This window comes from Sebastes fasciatus, chromosome 20 (assembly GCF_043250625.1).
Source record: "Sebastes fasciatus isolate fSebFas1 chromosome 20, fSebFas1.pri, whole genome shotgun sequence".
Taxonomy (NCBI): Eukaryota; Metazoa; Chordata; class Actinopteri; order Perciformes; family Sebastidae; genus Sebastes; species Sebastes fasciatus.
Genome location: NC_133814.1, coordinates 12778023 through 12799071, shown reverse-complemented (window position 1 = coordinate 12799071; position 21049 = coordinate 12778023). Strand labels below are relative to the sequence as shown.

At 41.9% G+C, this 21049-nt stretch overlaps 1 protein-coding gene across 2 annotated transcripts; it reads right to left on the bottom strand.

Moving 5' to 3' along the window:
- Positions 1–12366: 12366 nt before the first annotated feature.
- lrrc4bb (leucine rich repeat containing 4Bb) lies at positions 12367–20778 on the bottom strand. Of its 2 annotated transcripts, none has more exons than XM_074620016.1 (3): positions 20273–20778; positions 15918–16517; positions 12367–15802 (listed from the first exon to the last, which is right to left on the bottom strand). In XM_074620016.1, the coding sequence occupies exons 2-3, from the start codon at positions 16158–16160 to the stop codon at positions 13823–13825; spliced, it is 2223 nt and encodes a 740-aa protein (XP_074476117.1). In that variant the 5' UTR covers positions 16161–16517; positions 20273–20778; the 3' UTR covers positions 12367–13822. The 2 variants fall into 2 exon arrangements, with proteins under 2 accessions (XP_074476117.1, XP_074476119.1); XM_074620018.1 differs by lacking the exon at positions 20273–20778 and adding an exon at positions 18220–18391.
- Between the last annotated feature and the right edge of the window lie 271 nt (positions 20779–21049).

The following is a 21049-nucleotide window of genomic DNA, read 5'->3' as shown; positions in this document are numbered from 1 at the left end:
TCGAGTAAAAGAGGGAGTGCTTTTATAGCCCTCCTACCTGACCTCGTCTCTCTCTCTCCCTCTCTCTCACTCTCTCTCTCTCCCCAAGGATTTCTGATCCCAATCTACTTCATCGTGGACTGAAGTCCAAATCACTGTCTCTCCCAATTCCCTGCTGTGCAGCGACATGACAACCCCCCCTCGGCACACATATTTGAGTCATCTTTTCAACTTAAGGAAACATATTTGACCCCTCAATGTGAATAAACCCACAGTCATATATTCTTAAGGACACTCTGGCTTTAGAGTAACAATATGACAAAGAAAATGGGTTAAGACGCGCCCACCTGGCTTCTCAAATTGTACTCCTACCAGCATAAGCACACACATACACACTTACACACTGGCCCGGGGCCACAAACACTCATTATAACTTGCTATGTCATCCGCCGTGGGTTTGGCCCCAAAATTACAGGGCCTGGAGTGTTTTCCATGACTCGACACACATGTAAGTATCTGTTAGTATCAAAGCAGCTTTATGGGATACAATGGGATTAGTGAGTGTGAAGATTTAGAGCCATACAGCATTGACATCATGCTTGATACGTGTAAGATAGGATCTGTTGTACTAAGTGATGCACAGTACAGTATTCACAGGGGGGGTTTGTCAGTGTAACATGAATGTTCGATTAATTAAATTAATTGAGAGCTCACGTGGGAACACATGGCGAGGTTTTCACTTTAAGTTAAAGTAACAATACCACAATACCATCAAGCATAAGTCTGATGATATTTCATATTTTTCTTATTGTCACCAAATCCCATTTCGCACGATACAGCTTATTCCTCGATCTGTGCCATCATCATCCAAAAACTATTAAAAACACAGGATTAATTACACCACTGCACTGGGTGACATCCTTTATTACAACAAACATTGTAGTTTATTTTGAGTCAATCCCACACACATGTCCTGGTGCTGTAAATACTCATAGCGCACCAAATCTGTGGCTGAAAATAGTCCCCAACAACAAACACAGTATTGTTTACTGTTTGAGTGATGTTTGGTAAAAACTACAGTGCCCGGCTGATAAAGGAAATCATTAAGCCTTTTAATACTATATATTTATGACCCATTTTTTTTAAAGATTTACATTTTTCACAATGGGCTGAGAGCCACAATTCTGGTCTTTTCGTGGGATTTGTTTACAATAACAAAAATATGGAATATAACTAGCCTTCAAAAATGGAATTGAACAACACTGACGACCATACCTTTAAGCAGAAGTACAATACTGTGTAGTATTAAAGGTGCTAAATGACAGATTAGGAGCATTTCTTTTGCCTCTGAACAGCTCTCAACATGGTGACGGCAGAGCAGACCAAGCCTCCAGGAGGAGCGCCGGTTGTTGATCCCAATTTTTGTAGAGGCCGAACAATGGTACTTCAACTTCTGTGTCCGTCACGTGATGCCATTGAGACACGTCTGTAACTCAGCGGATAATTTTTTTTTTAGGTATGAGCGCAGTGCAGAGTGATGGCCGTGAGCTAGCCAGTTGGGCACGCTCATGTGCATGAACTCGGCTATGTCAACGATGCACAGAGGAGCTCTGATTACAACACAGACAGAGGGAGAGTGACTTCATTGTCTGCTCAGGTAGACATTACTCCTCTATATCTTTACATAGCAAATAGTTGTTTGCTGCAATATTAATGTTCTAGAGCACCTTTAAAGACTTACATCTTCACTAGGAACTAATGGACATGGGGCTGAGTGACACAATTTTGGTCTTTTTGTGGTATTTGTTTACAATAATAGAATTATAGAATATCACCAACCTTGTGCTTTCAGCAGAAGTAACAGCACTGTACAGTATTAACAACAGAAAATTCTACTGTAAGAGTATCTATAATGCAAACTGTCTGCTTTTGAAACATACTCATGCATTCACTTTCAGCACACGTTATCGGAACTAATTTCAAATACGGTGTTCAGCATGAAATGTAACGTATAAAAGTATCGAGTAGCACGCAGTGGAAATAATCAAGTACAAGTACATCAAAGTGCAGTCCTTGAGGAGATATGTAAACTTTCCACCGCTGTGCAGATCTCTCTCTGCCCATCTGTTTTACTCTTTCTCTCTATATCACAGCCCTGCACAGTAATGCTCTCACTGTCTATAGCACACACACGCACACACACAACACAACACACACGTGTCGTACTGTAGCTGGTATGGTTGGCTTTGAAAAAACATACATGTGTTACAAATGGGTCAGTGAGTCCACCTGCACTGATCTACACAACAACATATACATTCTCAAGGGTCTGAGTGGCGGAAAAGAAAGGAGTTTCACCATATGAGGCCAAGAGACACACACACACACACACGTACTGTACACACACACACACACACACACACACACCGTCATACTGTATGCACATTTGTGCCGCAGTTGATACACACCAGTTCATTGAAGGGTCACTAAACACGCATGCACAGACTCACAACTCTGCATCAGTCACACAAACATAAAAAAAACACACACACACACACACACACACACACATCCTTTTTCCTCGCTCTCCCCCGAGTGGCTGTAGTGTTTTTGTCTTTGTTGAAATAATTGCAGTGATTTTCAAGACCGTTGTCATGGCAACACAGAGGTTGATGCATGTTGACAGAATCTGTTGTAGGGCGACCGAGAGACTGAAAATGGGAGATAAGAGGTGGGAGGAGAAGTGATGCTTGTGTACGCGTGCGCGCCCGTGTGTGTGTGTGTGTGTGTGTGTGTGTGTGTGTGTGTGTGTGTGTGTGTGTGTGTGTGTGTGTGTGTGTGTGTGTGTGTGTGAAGGCGATGATGGTGACGGTTAAAGGGGGTTGGGGGGAGGGATGTGCGGGGGCCTTCATATGCTTCAATCCATATGATGAATTGAGATGAGCAGTATGGGACATCTCAACATGATAGAACGAGGCCCAAGATCAGGAATGAACAGTTATGAGTGTATTGTGAGCGGACGAGAGAGAGAGAGAGAGGGAGAGAGGGAGAGAGGGAGAGAGGGAGGAAACCGGGGTGCTATTTCAGGCCGGGCGTTGTCATGGAAACTGCAGCCTCACTACAAATGGAGACATCCAGAACACATGGATCGTCAAACAAATGGCGTGCGTAGGGCCCAGCGTGAAGCGACGCCATGGCTGTGCGACACCGTGCCATCTCAGTCGAACCCACCCCAACCCACACCCACGCTGGCACCCACCACCCCCTCCAGTCAGATAGCAGTGGCGTCTTCTCCATCACAGAGACTGAATATCAATGGGAGGGTGGCTTTTAGGGAGGAGAGGGGGGGGGGACAAAATGCTCGGAGTCAGGGGCTAAGTGACAGGCAATGGTGTCCATTCAGGCAGTGAGTCACAGCCACTCGCTCTCTGTCTTTTAATTAACAGTCTTTTCCACACTTCCTTCCCTTCCCTCCTCTTCTCCTCTCCTCTTGTCTCTTCTTCTGTCTACCCCTTCACTCCTCTGTCTGTCTCCCTCTTCCTCTCTGCCTGCCTCTATCTCTCCCCCTCTCTCTCTCTCCTCTCTCCTGCGCTCTGAAGGACGGAGGTATTCCCACATTTCTCCGTTGCTATAGCAACACCGCAGCGAGAACAGGAAAGAGAGGACGCAGGCAGGGAGGAGGAGGAGGAGGATGGGAGGATGGAGACGTGGTGGAGGGAGAGAGGGAGGGGGGAGGGGTGTGGAAGCGGCCTGAGATGAGAGGATGTGTGAACAATGCTAATGCTAATGGTAGCAGTAGCAGCAGCGACAGAGCAGCCAAGTGTTGGTGGTGAATTCCCCTCTCGTCGCATCACGCTCACATGTCACATCCACATTTGCATAATTGCCGGTGGGGATCTATTTGCTCTGTACGTTGCTATGACCGTTGACATCCTCCACAAAATGATACACTAGAAACTGTCTCCGCATCAGACGTTTGACTCTTTTTGACATTGGACCAATTCTGCAGAGCTTTGCATCCAATTTCTTGAGCATCATTTTGGAATAAAAGGCCTCTAGTTTGTGGCTGAGCTCCTTGGGTGCTTATTTTCCAATGATTCAATCAGCGCAAAACCAATGCCAGGTCAAATGCCAGAGAAGACAGATTCCATCTATGTGGAATAAGCGCAGAAAGCCGAGGGAGGACCACAGCTATTTCATATCGATGTCATCATCATCCCATTCAATCAGGATACAACGCAATCTCATTATCTCCACATATATATATCGTAAGGCGTTAGAACAAAGCGGTGTTGCATCAATTTCCCCAACATGTTAAGATAATGTAGCGAGCAGAGAAAGCTCATGAGGCCCGCAGAGGAGACAAACGCCCACATCCTTCTCCTCCCTCACTACACGTGTTTGTCTGCTTTGACATGTTGTACAAAACTCAATAGATACATATCAGCTGAGACTGAAATGAATATTCCTTCATACATGTACGCATACGTACAGGTATGAATGCTTAAGCTCGGTATACCTGGAGTAATCTGCCGCATGTCAACGCTGTCCTCTCCTCTCAATCAATAACTCATCTCTCGACGTCAATATCGTTATCCCCCATGAGACAAAAATGTCCTTCTTTGGGACAAAAGGAGAATAAGCAAGATGGGAGGAAGAGGGGATATGAGAAACGGAAAGATGAGTTTGTTCTGCCTTTATATGTCATCGTGTAATCCCTGCAAGGAATCTCCATGCCTTTCCTTTTTCTTGGTCGATGTCCATTGGAAATTGGACAGAGTGACAGGGCATATTGGTGTATTGTGAAGCCATATATTCCCACCTGTAAAAGGTAAAAGAAGAGATAGAGTAAAAGTGATTAAAAAACAGGAAATCTACCTTTTTGCTTTTTTTGTTAAGCATTTTCCTCTCAATTCAGCACTCGTCCAATCTACTTGATTAAGCAGTACAAAAATGTATTTTAATGCCACAAAACACAGTTGAAGATTGAAGCATTTAGTAGATTTTGTCAGGGAGTTAGATGTGAAGACTGATACCAATCTCATGTCTAGCTAAATATTTAGCCACAAATAGTGAAATGGTTTGAAGTTAACAAAATACACTTCCCAACACCTCTAAAGCTAAACAAATTAACACATTATATTTCATTTGTTTAATCCTTACTGGACAAAAACTAAAACGTAATTATGGTTTTAAAGGGGGGTTATGTGTCAGACTATTAATGTTATATACCAGCAACTTATTGGAGTCTTGTTGTCACCGTGAGGTTGCAACCAGTGGAGACTCCACACAGCTTCATATTTATTATACATAAGAGTGGTTTCAATCTTCTCATCTAACTCTCAGCAAGAAAGCAAATTACTATATTTCCCCAAATGACAATTTAACAATTAGTGCCAGAACTGACTATGTGAATATCAGTGATGCATCAACGGGGTAAGTAAAAGCCACTATATAATTCAGAGTGCCATAAAATGAGAACACCATTATCAAAACACACAACATCAACCAAGCACAGAATAAACCTCAGCCCTATCTGCAGTTATGGTAAATCAATACTCAAGTACGTGTAGTAATCTAATAACAACACCAGCACAGTGCCTGAAAAAAGTGTGTTTGTGTGTGGGAGTGCATGCACTGGGGAACAATTTGCCACATACAGTACCGTCCTCCAGTAATTACACAGGAAGTGTCTGTTCATAATGTATGCTGGAAACACAATATTCATAGGGAAGTGATTACTTTTAATCTCGTCTTCTACCATAGGCCAAACAAGCATTGCTGGTGACATGTTCATGTACAAACTGCTTTCTTTTTTTTGTTGTCATTTCTGTTAACATGATTAAAACCTATTATAAAGTGGCTAATTGTGTTTTTATTTATTTATTTATTTTTATTTTTTTTACAGTATTTCAGCACCAAGAGGGATTTTTTTTATCTCTGACCCATTGCAGCAAATTAGAGTCTGTGAAACAATCAGAATAATTTCACCAAAATTTGCCACATTTTTAACATTTTGAATTAACTTTTAGGGTGAAAATATAATTTCATATGTCATATTAAAGGGGACCTATTATACTTTTGAGCCTTTTCCTTTTCCTTTAGTGTGTTATATAGTTGTTGGTTTTTTTTGCATGTAAAAGGTCTGCAAAGTTGCAAAGAGTCCACCCCACAGAGACACTGCTCCTGAACAGCCTGAAACACCTCGCTTGAAGTCCCGCCTTTTCTTCCGTAATGTGGTGATGTCACCAAGTAACACGTTTGCATAATACCTGCTTGGCGGCTAGTTTGGTACACCCTCAAAAACAAAGCTAGTTAGTTGGAGCGGAGTCGGAAGAGTTTGTTTCGTTTGACCAATCACAACAGTTGGCTAGCTGACCAATCAGAGCAGACTGGGCTCTTTTAGGGGAAGAGGCTCAAATAGAGCGTTTCAGACAGAGGGTGAGAAGAGGTGCTGCAGCACAGCCGGTATGAGAAAAGTAAAATGTTTTTGAACATTAAAGCATGTAAACCTGTTCAGATAGAAACCCAAAATACAAGTATGCACCTGAAAATAACCACCATAGGTCCTCTTTAAACTATGTGCATAAATACACACATTAATAAATAAAACTATAAGCTCTTACAGTACTTGGGAGTTACAAAAAACAATCTATGTCCATACATACATATACAACAGCAGCTTTATATCCACGCCCACTTCAGCAGCATTTAGTGGGAAGAGAAACAAACAGAGCTTATTTTTCCGGGTGACATGCCTTGTTGGTCAGGTTGAGTGTTTTATCCCCAGAAGAGGTGAAGAACTGTCTGGGATTACAAGGGCTCCTGAGTGCTTGCTAAGTATACTAGATACATATAGCCTCCCTAAGGTATGTTTGTGTGCATCCTCTCTCTCTCTGGATTATTAATTGAGATCTATGGGTGAGGAACAATATTCCTAAATCCAAAGGATCTGCTGCACGGCTCTTAATGATATTGGGAGAAGAGAGGGAATCTAAATATAGACTGAAACAAAAGCAAAGTATGTTCAGTACAGTGTGAGAGAAGTCCTCTGAGAACGGCGGTAGTAAGCTCATAATTCACCAACATAGTTTCATGTAATAACAGTCAAAGACTGAATCTTTGAACAAAGAGCAGACTTTAAATCAAAAGGCTTCTGCTTTCCTTTTAACCATTCGCACAAAGTAGGTCCAACTGGGTCACTGTCATCTTTTCCTCACACTCCCCATAATACTTTGGATCCTCAGTCCGAGCTAAGCCCGCTAACGGTTCTGTGTAGTCCATCCTCACATAAACAATACCTAAATAGGCCACAGAATCTATACTTAGTTTTTTTTTGCTATGACTGCAGCCCACGCCGCCGCCGCCGCCGCACCGAACACACTACGCTCGTGTTAACCACATGTATTTTTATTTTTTTTTGCTGCAGCCTTTAAAGTGAGAAGAAATAATAAAAATGATAATAAAAAAAAAAGGCTGTCACATTTTCATGGCTGCTCGATCAGCGGAGATGCAGCCCATAGACTCTGACACCTTTGCTTCACAGTGGAGTTTATGTTGTGTCAGGTTCCCCACAGACTCTGCAGTCTGTCTGTGGGCCAGGGGAGCTGCTGGGGAATCCCTGGAGAAACACACAGCTGGGAGGTTATTGAATTTGAAGGGAACAGACAGCATAGGGAAAAGGAGAGGAGAGTGTGGGCACAAGTGGGTTTTCTAGACGATGACTGCAGCATAGGCGTCGATGCACTGTTGCATTTTCCAAACAGAAATCAGGTTTTTCTTTTTAATACAGTTTGGAATTACAAGGGACGAGCTCATGTTGATAAACGCACCTCCTGTGGTTGCTTTATGCTGCATTTTTAAACTCCACCTTTTCTAATTAAAAAATTACACTTCTCCATCACATTGTATTCATTCCTCCATTACAGAAAGCTCTAAATGTATTTGAGCATTTCTCTTTCATCTCTTGTGCATATTAATATATTGTTTTGCTTCACACACTTACACACACACACTCTTTGCTCATACTTCACACCCCCACTTCATATTACCCTTTTCAAACACAGCATTCATTGTATGTTTGCTCACTATTACCACAAGCTGAGGAACAGCAAAAAAAAAAGCTGCAAAACACAGATATTAATAATCGGCTCGAAAATTAGACACCTCAAGGTGTTACAGAACATTTAGTTTTATATGAATTCTTCGCTTTGGTTTTGAAAATACTACGATGTAACCATAGTGTACTGTCTTTTCTATTGCCGTTTGAGCATACAGGCCTTTAATGTTATTTCGAAGAAGTCTCATGGGGACTGAGCTCTCTGGAGAGCGGAGTACAAGCCAAGTACAATTACATTCAAGAAAATGACTTTACATAGTGCCCCCTAAGACATTTCCGCAAACACAATCCCTCTGCTGTAAGGCCAAAACATTTTATCTAAACATATCATTCAGATTCGCTGTCATGGTTCGTGGCTGATGCATTTGTTGTTACATGAATCCCTCGAGGTTGCTGTTTCGTAACGTGGGATGGACTTGAGCTGCGCAGTGGACTATCTGTGATAGTCTATATAGTTTCAGCTCACCTCAGGGGTCCAAAATCAGTTTAAAAATATCAAATATCTGGAACACTGAAGAACAGAACACAACACAGCGAAGCAAAGCTCGATTTTGTCGACCCTTTCGAGATAAGAACTGGTGATAATGATGTGTTAATGAAGCCCTGCACATTCATAGCCGGCATAAAGATGAGTTAGTGCACTTCATCTGCAACATAACCCAAATCCACTGCTTTCATGCCAGCCTTGTATAGGAAATGTCAAAGCTATACACTAAAAGGATCTGATTTGTTTCCATTTACCTATTTGTTAGATTTGCAAAATTCCCAACATGTGCTAATAGTGCGGGTTTATGTACAATTACACTAATGTAACATGATGGACCACTTGATTTATTAAAGCGGTTGCCACGCTGCAGTGATTACAGGATGTAATAGTGTTGCGTTCAATGTCTGTACTTCTACAGCTGCCCCTCTTAATTAATTTGTTATTAGGATTTCAATCAGCTAGATCAGATGTTATCGCTAGAATATTATCAGACCACCTCTGACGTTATAACACAATTGTAGAAGTTTGTGTTTGTTCATTTTTCATGATTACAGATGTTTACAGATTTATGTATTAACAACATCTGAAAATAGTTTGACAGTTTGTTAATTCCCTATACTGTGGTTACGTTTGCTGTAATAGGCTGTAACATTTGCATGGACCTTTATATGACAAAGCTACCAGCTGTTACAATAGCAGGAGTATAAGGGGCCATATAGAGTGGTGCAGGAATGAGTCCTAAAACCCGGAAATGAATTTGCATTTTAGTACTTCCCGTTCCCTCGTCTGGAAGTCAATGGTTTTTTTTAATAGGTTTTTAGATGCCTGAAATAAGGTCTGTGGTTAACACAAGCTTAAGAGATTTTAATGTTTTGTTCTACGATATAAAAATACGTCAGTAAATATCCAACTCGTGAATTTTGAAGCTTTTACATGACTTAAAAAAGGCGGTTGCTAACAAGTGAGACTACTAAACGTCACCCCGCCGACTGATCCGCCTTTACAGCCTCGTTGTGTATACTCGCGCTCATGTGAGTGTTGTAGTTCGTTTATAGCCTAACGTTAGCTTTTTACTTCGGGCGATTGCATTAAAAAATCATAGAAGTGGTGTTCATTTGTGAAGATTGGAAGTTTGTTTGCCACAGAGTTTATTTTCTGCAATAATCCAAAACCCAATGGAAAAATCCCATTGGCTTTTTGTCGAGGGAACGGGAAGTACTAAAATGCAAATTCATTTCCGGGTTTTAGGACTCATTCCTGCAACATTCTATATGGCCCCTTGTACTCCTGCTATGTGCACAATTATATTGTAACAGCTGGTAGCTTGTTATATAAAGGTCCATGCAAATGTTAACTTCTGGGTTGACCTACAAAAATACCTCATCCATGTAGCACTCTATTGTGTCCAACTATAACCTTATTTTGAAAGTGTGTTTCCTGGTCCTGATTCAATAAATAAGTGCAAAAAAATACAAAAAAAAGAAAGTAACAAAATACAGTGTAAACACAGTAATTGTTAGGACTTTTTCCATTTTGTTTTATAAAATTTCACGCAATAACTTATTTGAAACATCATCATGTTAAACGTGTTAACTCATTTCTCATTTAGTTAGTTGTGGTGCTCCGCAGGATGAAATCACAGCAAAGAATGAAAGTGGCACACGTTTTCTAATAGCAGAATAGCTCCTTACTGCAGTCACAGAAGTAGCAAACAGTGAAATAATATACCTCTCAGTCATTGCATGACAGTCATTGAAGTGCAAGTACAGCACATGTTGATTTTGCTATAATCGAAGAAATACACTCTTCTGCCACACTGTGTACCTGAATGAACGCGTGAAAAAAAATGACATTTAATGACAATACATAAAGACCCAAATTGATAATATCACATACCGAGATACAACCAACAACTGGAAAATAAAAAAGGAAAAATAAAAAAAACACAGAATTACTGTTTTTTAATCATTATTTTGTATTAAAGAAATCTAAATTTTTCTAGAGCTTAATACTGTTCTCTCTCTCTCTCTTTTTAAAAAGCTTTCAAAACAGACCCAGGTCATTTTTTTTTTTTTTACATTGTTTTATCAAACCGAACAGCTTACCTTTAAAAGACCAAAAGGTCAGTCCATTTTCTTGTCTTGCAATTTGGTGTCTCGGATATGATAATCCTTTTCATTAAGGAGCTTTGCTTCCGACAAACCAAGAAATGTCATCTGGGCTGAAGCATCCATTCATTGCGAGCAACGGATGGTGAAGAGAATACACATATGCCAGCACTCCATCCATCTGTAGCCAAACTGCATCAATTCACCACCATATACTATATAATACAGTGAGGTACAGTTGCCCAATATGCACATATTCAGATTCCAGTCTCAAGCTTGTGATCTTCATTAAAAGGGCTCATACGTTACTGACTGAGCCTCCTTTTAAATCAATATGTACAACGGCAGCCACTATACTAAGATGTAATCTGCATTTCCTCCAAATGTTAATAATAATGATGATAATTGTGCATGTTGCGGATGTCCAGAGGTATGAAAGGAACATTTCTGTGCTGATTAGGTGAGTCGCCATCGTAATAAAACACTGCTACAGTAGCGCTCAGGTAAGAAGATTTTTGTTCCACGGTTAACATGCAGGAATGCACCCTCACACACACAGCACAGCACACAAGGAGGTATCTAGTATGCTCTTTGAAATCCGACGGCAGTGCCACCGAATGTAGCACATCAAGGGAGCGTGCCCATATGTTGTGTCTTTAGCCTTCATTTATATTCCATTTGTGTCTCTGTGGGGCTACGGTTGAACCCTGCCCACTAGAGCCGTCTGTGGGGTCGCAATGCATTTACATTTTTACTATGCTTTTGAATGAGATCCGCGGCCAAACATTGGAGAAAATACACAGCTGTAATTTAGACAATCTGAGTTGTTTGATCGATCGGTTTACATGTGGTGTTGCAGGTATAACCAGAAACATTTTAAAAGATGGATTAGATGTTTTAAAACAGGATGAACGTGGTGCGCATCGACGCAGAAGATGTTCCTTTCATGGATTAACCTCTGTGACAGTGCAATCTGGGTGGGTTTTCGTCACTCATATTATCACCATTATTATTACTATTCCCCAGTGTTCCTTTTCTCTCAATAAGTGTGGGCTCGTTGCTGATAAGAAACCATCATCGCTCATATAAAACAGCTCCTATATATATATATATATATAAGCAATGCAGGTCTGAAAGAGGGTAAGCAGCAGAAAAAAAACCGGCAAAATCACATACAGAGCTGCATTAAAACCTTGTTGATATGATTTTGGCGATACTACTATCTCAGGTACATTTATCTGGAATAACTGGTCCAGTTTGTGCTCAATTGCAACAAACATTTTTAGGTCCCTGCTTGTTCAATACAAAAAAAAGAGATAATTTATTTATTCTTTCCTCAATTCTTCTTCCCATTTCCAAACTAACATGAAAGAATCACCATGGGAGAAGCATACTGAGGGCTAATTTCAGACAAATGCGCCTTCATTAAGAATAAGTTGTCATCTGTTAAAAACACTCATTTTGCAAAACCAATAGTGTCTGTGGAACATCTACGGTATGGGAGAGTGCTTAAAAGCCCGTCTGAACGTGTCGATAGAGCAGATGGCACCTATCATTACCAGGATGACTAATGGCTGAACCACAAACCATACATTCAATTCGGGTTTAGCACAGAGGCCTGCATAACGTCTCACTCTTTACTTATGTGGTCGCCATATTGACCCGCCACAACCCAATATATGATTGATTTATTTCACACGTAATGATACATGGCTAGACAACTGTACACATTATATCAAACTAACAAAAATAAAGAAATACATAGTTGAAACGCGAGAAGCGTAAATGGCATTTAACATATGAAAGTTACACTGTAAAAATGTGGATCTTACAATTGTCATACAACCAGACATTATTATTATTAATATACTGTACATTTTCATTCATTCCAATCATCCCAAGATGGATGTTTAATCCCTTCTTGAATGCTGCTGCAGATAGATGTCTAATCATCCTTATGACAGCATTTTATGGCATGATTATGGTAACCATGAGCAAGGAGGTCATATCAAATTCCTGTCTAAAAGCAAGTATCTGGCTACTGATCTGATTCAAATAACACATTGTCAACACTTTATTTTACCCATACAGGTCTTTGCAATGGATCACCTTTCCGCGTTTGTGGAACATCGTTTTAACCATTGTTTGATGCTGGCATTTAAGTATCAGAATTGTCAATTCAAATACCAAGTAGCTGGCTTTTACAAAATACATAATACACTCTCAGAACACAAAAGTTTGTAATGATTATTACTGAAGCAACAGAAAAAAATTTGTCAAACAGAGATCTGCGTTTACTGTTCTACAACCTAAATGGACTTCATGTCACAAAGCCAATTCAAAGATTCACAATGAGTGTTGCAATTGAGCCCTTATGTTTCTGAGAAGTAGCCAAACTTAAAACATGTATCATATAACCAACCTCCACTATCGCCGCCCCTGATTATCCACAAAGAAACAAACTATACCAGCTTATACATCCGCCCCAAAATATCTCTGCATCGGAGTCTGCAATGATACATATTTAAATGAAAATATATTTATATAATTTGTGGATTTTTCACAGTAGTTTGTACTGCACTGTACCTTTTTGTCCATCTATTTATGCCTACATAATTGTCACCTTGAGGGAGTCTATTGAGTCACTTGAGAGAGAGTGTGGCTTGTGTTTTTGTGTGGAAGAAAAATGTCTCTTGGATTTTGTTCTGTAATATCTCCGATCTTCAGTGTTGTAAGTGCTGTGCATGTCTTTCATCTCTGCTGGCCAACAACGATTTGGGGACTGATTACTCGGAAAGGCTAGTTTTTCCCTATGAGAACACAGCTTGTAGAAACTGCAAAAAACATTTGCTTTGGCACAGATTTACATTGTAGCAATGTCCATTCCTTGATCTCCATGGCCATGATCGTTACTACAAACACAAGTGGCCCATTGTGGTAATCCTTGGCTCAGTACACTGTCACGGATAAGTCTATGTGTTTGTGTATTGCCGTGTCAGTCTATCCTCTCTCCTGGTGTAATGTCAATGCACTCTAGTGTCTAATCATTCCGCGCATAAACCCAACATCAATCCCCTCTCTGTCTCCGACTCTTGCTCACTCTCTCTCTCTATACTCTCGCTTTTGTTTCTAGATCTGAGTCTCTTGGACGTTTTCCTTCGAGCTCCCCTTGAAGAGAAGAGGCTCCATTTGGGGATTCTGGTTTTGGCCCATGAAACCCTTGATCGATCCATGTAAGCCCATGGTAGGCATGGGGAGGGACATCGGCAGCGGTGGGGACATAGAACAGGGGTTCATGTTGGTGCCGTTGCCTGATGAGCCGAGCAAATTAGATGTGGAGATCGGGACTGAGGTACAGGAGATGGGCATATCCTGGAGTTGCTGGTTCTTGCTATTGAGGATCATTCCTGGTCCCATCCCTTCGGAGCCGATACTAAGACCCATCACATTGTTGTTGAAATGATGGGTCTTGTAGTAATGGTTGAGAGTATCCGAACGGCCAATGTTGGGGAGGTTGACTATTTCTGGATGATGTATCCTTAGGGTTCCTTCTCCGCTGCCAGAATTCATCGTTGAACCACCCGAGATGCCACTCCCGGCCCCGGCTCCGATCTCATCTTCTACATTGACAATCTCGATGGCTCTGGCAGGGCCGTGGTGCTTGTGTAGCTGGTGCTGCTTCCGGAGTTTATAGAATACTACCAACATAACAGCTGCCATGAAGGTAATGGCCACGAAGCAACCAATGATGATCTTAGTTGTTTTCATTACATCATCCAAGCCTGGAATGTTAGTTACAACCATTATGGACACAGTCACTGCGTTTTCAGTATCTTTGTTGGATCGTGGTGGCAGTGCGATAGAAGGCGTTGTAGTGATGCCAGGTCGGCCCTCTAACACCCCTCTTTGAACAGTAGGATTATTAAATTCTATGAAGGTCTCATTAATATACTGTCTTGCTGACTCCCCGTCTCCTTTCACTGTCTCTACTGTTTCCACAGTGACAGTGGTGAAATAGCTGTAGGCGTTGCTGGGGTCCGAAGCAGACACATTGAGCACGGCGGTCGCAGTGGTGTTTCCAGCGGAGTTGGTCACCATGCAAGTGTACTGCCCGGTGTCTTGCACGGTCACGTTTGTGAAGTTCAGTGTTCCGTCATGAAGCACTGAGATCCTAACTCGGTACGATCCGTGGGTCATCAGAGTGCCATTTGGGGTGAACCAATTCACGGAGGTCATCGAGGTTCCTGTGCGACATTTCAGCTCAGCAGCCATGCCCTCAGTGACATTGAGGTCAGTGGGCGGCTCAACAATCACTGGGGCATAGCAGGTGAAGTGGCTCTGGTCTAGTTCCCCAATGTATTTGCCTTTTATACCTGGGGGCGCGTGGCATCGAGCACAACATGTGGTGTTGCTGGGAACGGTTTCTTTCAGCCACCAGCTGAGCCACAGAACATCACAGTTGCACACCCAAGGGTTGTGATTGAGATGTACTCTCTCCAACTGGTGCAAAGGGGTGAAGAGGTCATGGGGCAGCGAATGCAGGGAGTTGTGGGAGAGGTTGAGTTCCTCCAAGTTTTTGAGGTCATCAAAAGCATTGCGTTCAATGACCGACACTCTGGAGTGCATTAGCCACAGCTTGCGAAGTGACACTAGGCCCTGGAAGGACCCAGGTCTGACTATTCCCAGCTGGTTCCCTGACAGCTCCAACTCCTCTAGTCGTACTAGCGGGGTGAGGTTGGGGATGTCCTTCAAGCCGCACATGCCAAGATTCAAGAAGCGCAAGTTGACCAGACCTTCGAAGGCGGCCTCTGAGATGAAATCCAGCTTCCTGAGTTCCCCTAGATCGAGACGGCGTAAAGAGGGAACCCGGTGAAAGGCAAATGCCGGCAGTGTCTCGATGGGGTTGTTCCGGAGCCATAGTTCCCTTAGCTTGCTGAGGTACTCAAAGGCTTGTGACGGTACCACCGTGAGACGGTTGTCAAAAAGCTCCAGCGTGTTGAGGTTGGGAAGGCCATTGAAAGCTCCCACCTCAATTTGCCGGATGTGGTTCTTGGAGAGCTGAAGGATTTCCAAATGCCGCAGGTGCTTGAATGTGTCAGACTTGATCACCTGGTGTGGAGACAAAAACATGGAGGCATGTTGGAGCAACATCAGAATTACTGCTGTCAACATGTATTAATTCAGTCTGAAGGTGTAATCTGTTTGAAGGTGAAGCCATATTTACCTGAATTGTGTTCTCTTGTAGATTGAGGTATCTTGTGTTCTCTGAAATACTGTCTGGGACTTGATCTAAACTCTTCCTTGTACAGATGACACGGCTCGCCTGATTGGAGCAGGTACAGGGGGTGGGGCAGGGGGGTGCTGCCTCTGTCAGCTGTGGTCCATAGTTGTGAAACCACAACAAGAGCTGGACCAACCAGAGGAGGGGGGAAGGGGAACAGGGGCTGGTCACCATGACAACACGCATGGCAACTGAGTCATGACCCACCCCTATTGCTATGATGTTGATAAGTCACCTCCAAACAGGGGAACTTAAGTGCTTATCTTGATCATATTGTATTATCTTATTCAGTGTTTCTCCTTCAAGCAGTCACTTTAAAAATGGAGAGGGAAAAGTGTAATGTTATATTAAAAGACTCTATTTATCATTAATAGATTCTTATTTTACTTTGCTCATGCTTTTTTTGACTATCAAACTCCTTGTTCTTTTCAACAAGTCATTTTAGGGGAACTCAGTATCATTTGTTCCCATGACAATTTATTAGAATAGAAGATTTTGGGGAGGGTTTGCTCTTGAACGTGTTGTCTCTGTGGAGTCTTCTCACTGTAGGGGGAAGAGAGAAAAAGCAGAGAGAAGAAGGAGGTCAGGTAAGTGCAGTAGCTTTAAGATATTAGCCTAGCACATACATGCATGTATTCCCAGAACTGAATTTAAATCTCCAAAATATTACAATGTCCTGTCACCACAGAGTTTGACAAGCTGGGTCAGGCTTTTTTTTTTTTCCTAAAGAGGTGGCTCTCAAATTGTGGCCTGTAGTCTAACTGGTGAGTCAGCTGCCATTTTCTTCATCGGTTGAACTTAACATCTGGGTCAGGGTCTGAAATGGCCACAAAAATCTTAAGCTGGGTCAAAAAGTGCTGCAGCAGACCCATTAGGACGGCAGTCTCGTCGTCCACTTTCTGATACTGTTAGGCTATGCTTCTAGTCAGATACATACTGACATAAGCAGAATCTCACATTTAAAATTAGGCCAAGTTGTTGAACGCAATTACAACTGCTGTCGGGCTTCATCTAGACCTGAGGTTAATGCAGACATTCGTGCAATCCATCATGAGGCAGCGGCAGTAATTTAGCAATTAAGATATGAAGGAATGAATTGACTCCTGAAATGTTACTGCAATGCACATGCTGTATACAATAAGCAACGCACGATCAGACAAGATCCCCAGCCAGTAAAGTTGATGAACCAAAATGACAACTAGATTGTGAATAAAGAAAAAAAAAAAGATGGTGCAAATTACTTTTGTAATGTAGAAATGTGTATCTGTGTGTCTTCGGTTAAGAGGGAAATGGCCGCGAGCATCAGCAGACTCACTATATTTAGTGAAAAGGTTGTGCGGTTTCCCTTTAAATGATCAGAACAGAAAAGAAAGTGTTCATTGTTTTCTCAAGCACGTCATGTTCAACACTGTGACTCTCGCAGTCACAAGCCTGCGCTGAAAACAAATACGATCTCTGTTACCTGTCACTTCTATGACCGCTGTGTTACCGTTACTGATATTTTACATCAGATAACTGTCGGGTACATTTTCAAAATGTTTTTTACTCTCCCATAAACAGGTTAATTTTTTTAAAAGCCTCCATGGCAGTCCTCAGCATCTCTCCTCTCCTATGCAGCGACGATGCATGCGCTCCTAGAAACACGGTTGCTGTGGCAACCTGCTCACTCACCATCTTGTGTTTTTACTGTCCAGTGCCCTATTCCACATTACTGTGTTTAGCTGAGCCTGATGAGAGTTTGCCGTTCGAAACTGATCGGCAGCACCTTTGTGGTCTAAATCAACTCATATCAGACTTAAAGCTTAATGTTTATTCCCTTCACAGCATTTGGTATACAATAAACAGTAGATACCTTCATCTAAAGGAATAAAAACTGAAAATATACATTCACATAAGTGCAGGGAGACGTGAGAAAGCACACGGTTCAGCCTTGGCCTTCAATATCACAACAGAGGGAGCACATAAGCCATGAATCTCAATATCTACAAGGTCTGATGATTAGGTCAACGTCAGTCTTTATTAAAAACGCAGCTCTGAGAACTCTTAAAGCAGCTATTAAGAAAGCTCATAAGGGAGTGTATGCTAAAAATAGACTTTTTAGATGCTCTGCTCACCCCACAGTCTCTCTCTCCAACACACACACACACAGATTTCCACACATCCATATTTACAACCATCCGAACTGTAACTGCCACAGAGAAATAACAACACATTACCCATCTCCAATAAGAATCCTAAATGTTACCGTATGCAGCCCCCTTTGCAGCACTCCTCATTCGAACAGTCTCCTTCTCATCCCCATCCAGCAGGTATAATTATGCATTTCATTAATTTGACTGAAATAAATAAAAAATGAAATGTGTTTTCTCCCAGCAGAATTGTATGTGATCCAGGATGACGGTTTGATCGTCGCAATGTTTAGCTCAACAGAAAAATGATTCATGGAGGCATCAAAACACAGCGTCATTAATGTTTATCTGGTCATAGAATGGCTCTCAGAACAGAATGTGTTTATACACACTCTGTTCTTTTTCCTTTTTTGGATTGGGATGTCTTGTAAATATTAGCGAGGGAATGTGATTTCAAGAACGCCATTCCCCAATGTCTCCTGCTACTTCCACCATTCTTGAAATGTACAAATATGGAGGTAATGGAGAAGTTTGTTTTCTACACACGTAAATATACAATATGAACATTCTGATGTAACTTTTTTCCCTCATTGCATCCATACAAGAATGATTTCCAATCAGACCAGTAGCCTTTGGCAGTTGACCACAATTAGTTGTTTTATGTATTTTTTGATCAACATTGAAAGAGAACAAAAAGTGCATTGAAGGAATTGAGCTACACCTTTTCTTTGTGGCAAAAAGTCACTGGAGAGAGACAGTAAAAACAATCTATGTAAAGCACCACACGGGGTAAAACTGTATGGAGGGAGAGACCTTGACTGTACCAGCAGGACGCCTGTTGCCTTGACCTCCCATCTTCAAGTTCTCCAAGAAACAACAGCATGCAACAGCTTTATTTTTAGCTTATTGCACCTTGACTCATCCGAGGGCCAGTTCCCTCCCCAGCGGGCCTTCATCCTTGTGTTTCGTTTAAGGTTCATGACATGCTCGAGACTATCGGCTATACTGTATTTTTCTTTTTCTTTCCAACCAATTTCACTGAAAGGTATTTGTCTTTCCTCGATCTTGAGCCGTTTCTTCCATGTCAAGAGCAGATCGCGACCATGTAGATATTGATTATTCGATCAGGCCTGAGAAAGCTGCTCAGTCGTGAAAAGACAAATTAGCTGCAAGCTGCTGACCAATTGCTACAAACCAATCACATCATCGTAAGCGCCTGATTGTATCAATGCCTTCCACAACGGAGTCGTTAAGGTTTATGAAGAGGCAAAAAACCGTGGTGGGTTGTTTTCAATAAACAGAGAGACACACTGGTCTGTGGGACGCTTCCTCTGTGTGAGAGGCCCCAATTAGACCTCATGTATTTACAGATGGTGGAGATGAACACAAAGCGACACAGGTGCAGCAGGGCCAACATCATCCTGCTGTAACTATGACAACACTAGATTGATTCAGGACGTGGGAATCAGGGGGTAGGATGGGACTGCATTTCATCAGTGTGGTAACAAATTGCAAGGTTCATGCTAAAAAAAATATATTTCTCCAACTTTCAACATGATTTCTCTTGACATCAACTCATGAGAAATATCCATAACATGACTATTTTTTTTTCTCCTGCAGTCTGCAACCTCCTAATCTGCAATCCCTCTCCTCATCATATAGCCCTCTGGCATAATAATATCTGCCTACAATTCAACAGAATGGCCTTATTCATCTATGCAGCTGCGCTTCTTCACTACAGGCGCACCTTCCAATTGAAATTCTGAATAGGCCTAATTCTGCACATGCTGCATTACAAAATGGCTTGCATCCATTCTCTCTCTCTCTCTCTCTCTCCTCTCTCTCCTCTCTCTTCAGGGGTAATGACAACATGACTGCACCCACAAAAAAAACAATCCATATAGACTCAGGTTTTTTTTGGTGTGAAAATATGACATGACATGTGAAACGCACAGGCTTACATAAGGAATTATTTCAATACATTTCCAAAACAGCTTTATCCCACTTACATCGAGTGTATCTTTTAAATTATAATGAATCTGTGCATCCTTTTTTGTTTCATTATCCCAATTTTTGTCGAGTGCATCCCATGCGCATTAGGTAACATGTATGCAATTCGGCCATTTCAGTCTCCATCTATACCTGTCCAACCAATATATCTCCACGTACCTTTCTTAATGTTTCCACGGCTGCAGCGTCAGGTCGATGTTTTCTCTCTTTCCCCTTCGTTCGTCCCTTTATTCTCCACCGATCCAGCCAGTTTTTTCCCCAACCTCGCCTCGTCTATCTCTCCTTTTTCCCCTCTTCCTTCCCTTAAATTGATTCGCTTGTTTCCACGGCTGTGAAGCTGCCTCTTGTTCTCTCTCTCGTATAGGCTGCTATTCCGCAGCGCCAACGCAACGCGGGGGGCTACAGTGATGGCAGGTTTAAAGATGAACACAATCCACACACACACACACACACACACGTATAGACACGCACACACAGGAGGAAGGGGTGGGGGGGTGGGGAGAGGAGAGGAAAAAAAAAAAGATCAGATTAAGGGTCGTTGGTAAGAAAATGATGTTAGTATTATCACATTTAAGGGAACGAGGTCTGGGGCGAGTGCATCCATGCGCCTTATCATCATCCTTTGGAGGAGGAGAGCGTTTTTTTGCGTCCAGCCGAAGCGACTCTTTTTACGCACATTCCGTATGTCTCAGTCTGAATCCCACTAAGGCAGCGTTTAGGAGACTAAATGAAGGTGCCTAGACTTATGGATGCATGCGTTCTTTTAGATGATTTATTATCTATAGCTCTGAACGTTGCAAGAGTTTTTTTTGTTTTTAGTCTGCAGGTTTTTGGATTCAGATCCCCTGGTGCAACATGCATGCATGTAAATGAATATATCATATATCATTAATATGACTCAGCAGCACTTGATCAGCATGCATGCCTTCTATTGTG

Coding starts and splice junctions, on each gene's coding strand:
- lrrc4bb (XM_074620016.1), bottom strand. CDS start 16,160: ATGCGTGTTGTCATGGTGACCAGCCCCTGTTCCCCTTCCCCCCTCCTC. Junction 15,803..15,917: donor TACAAGAGAACACAATTCAG/GTAAATATGGCT, acceptor TCTCCACACCAG/GTGATCAAGTCTGACACATT.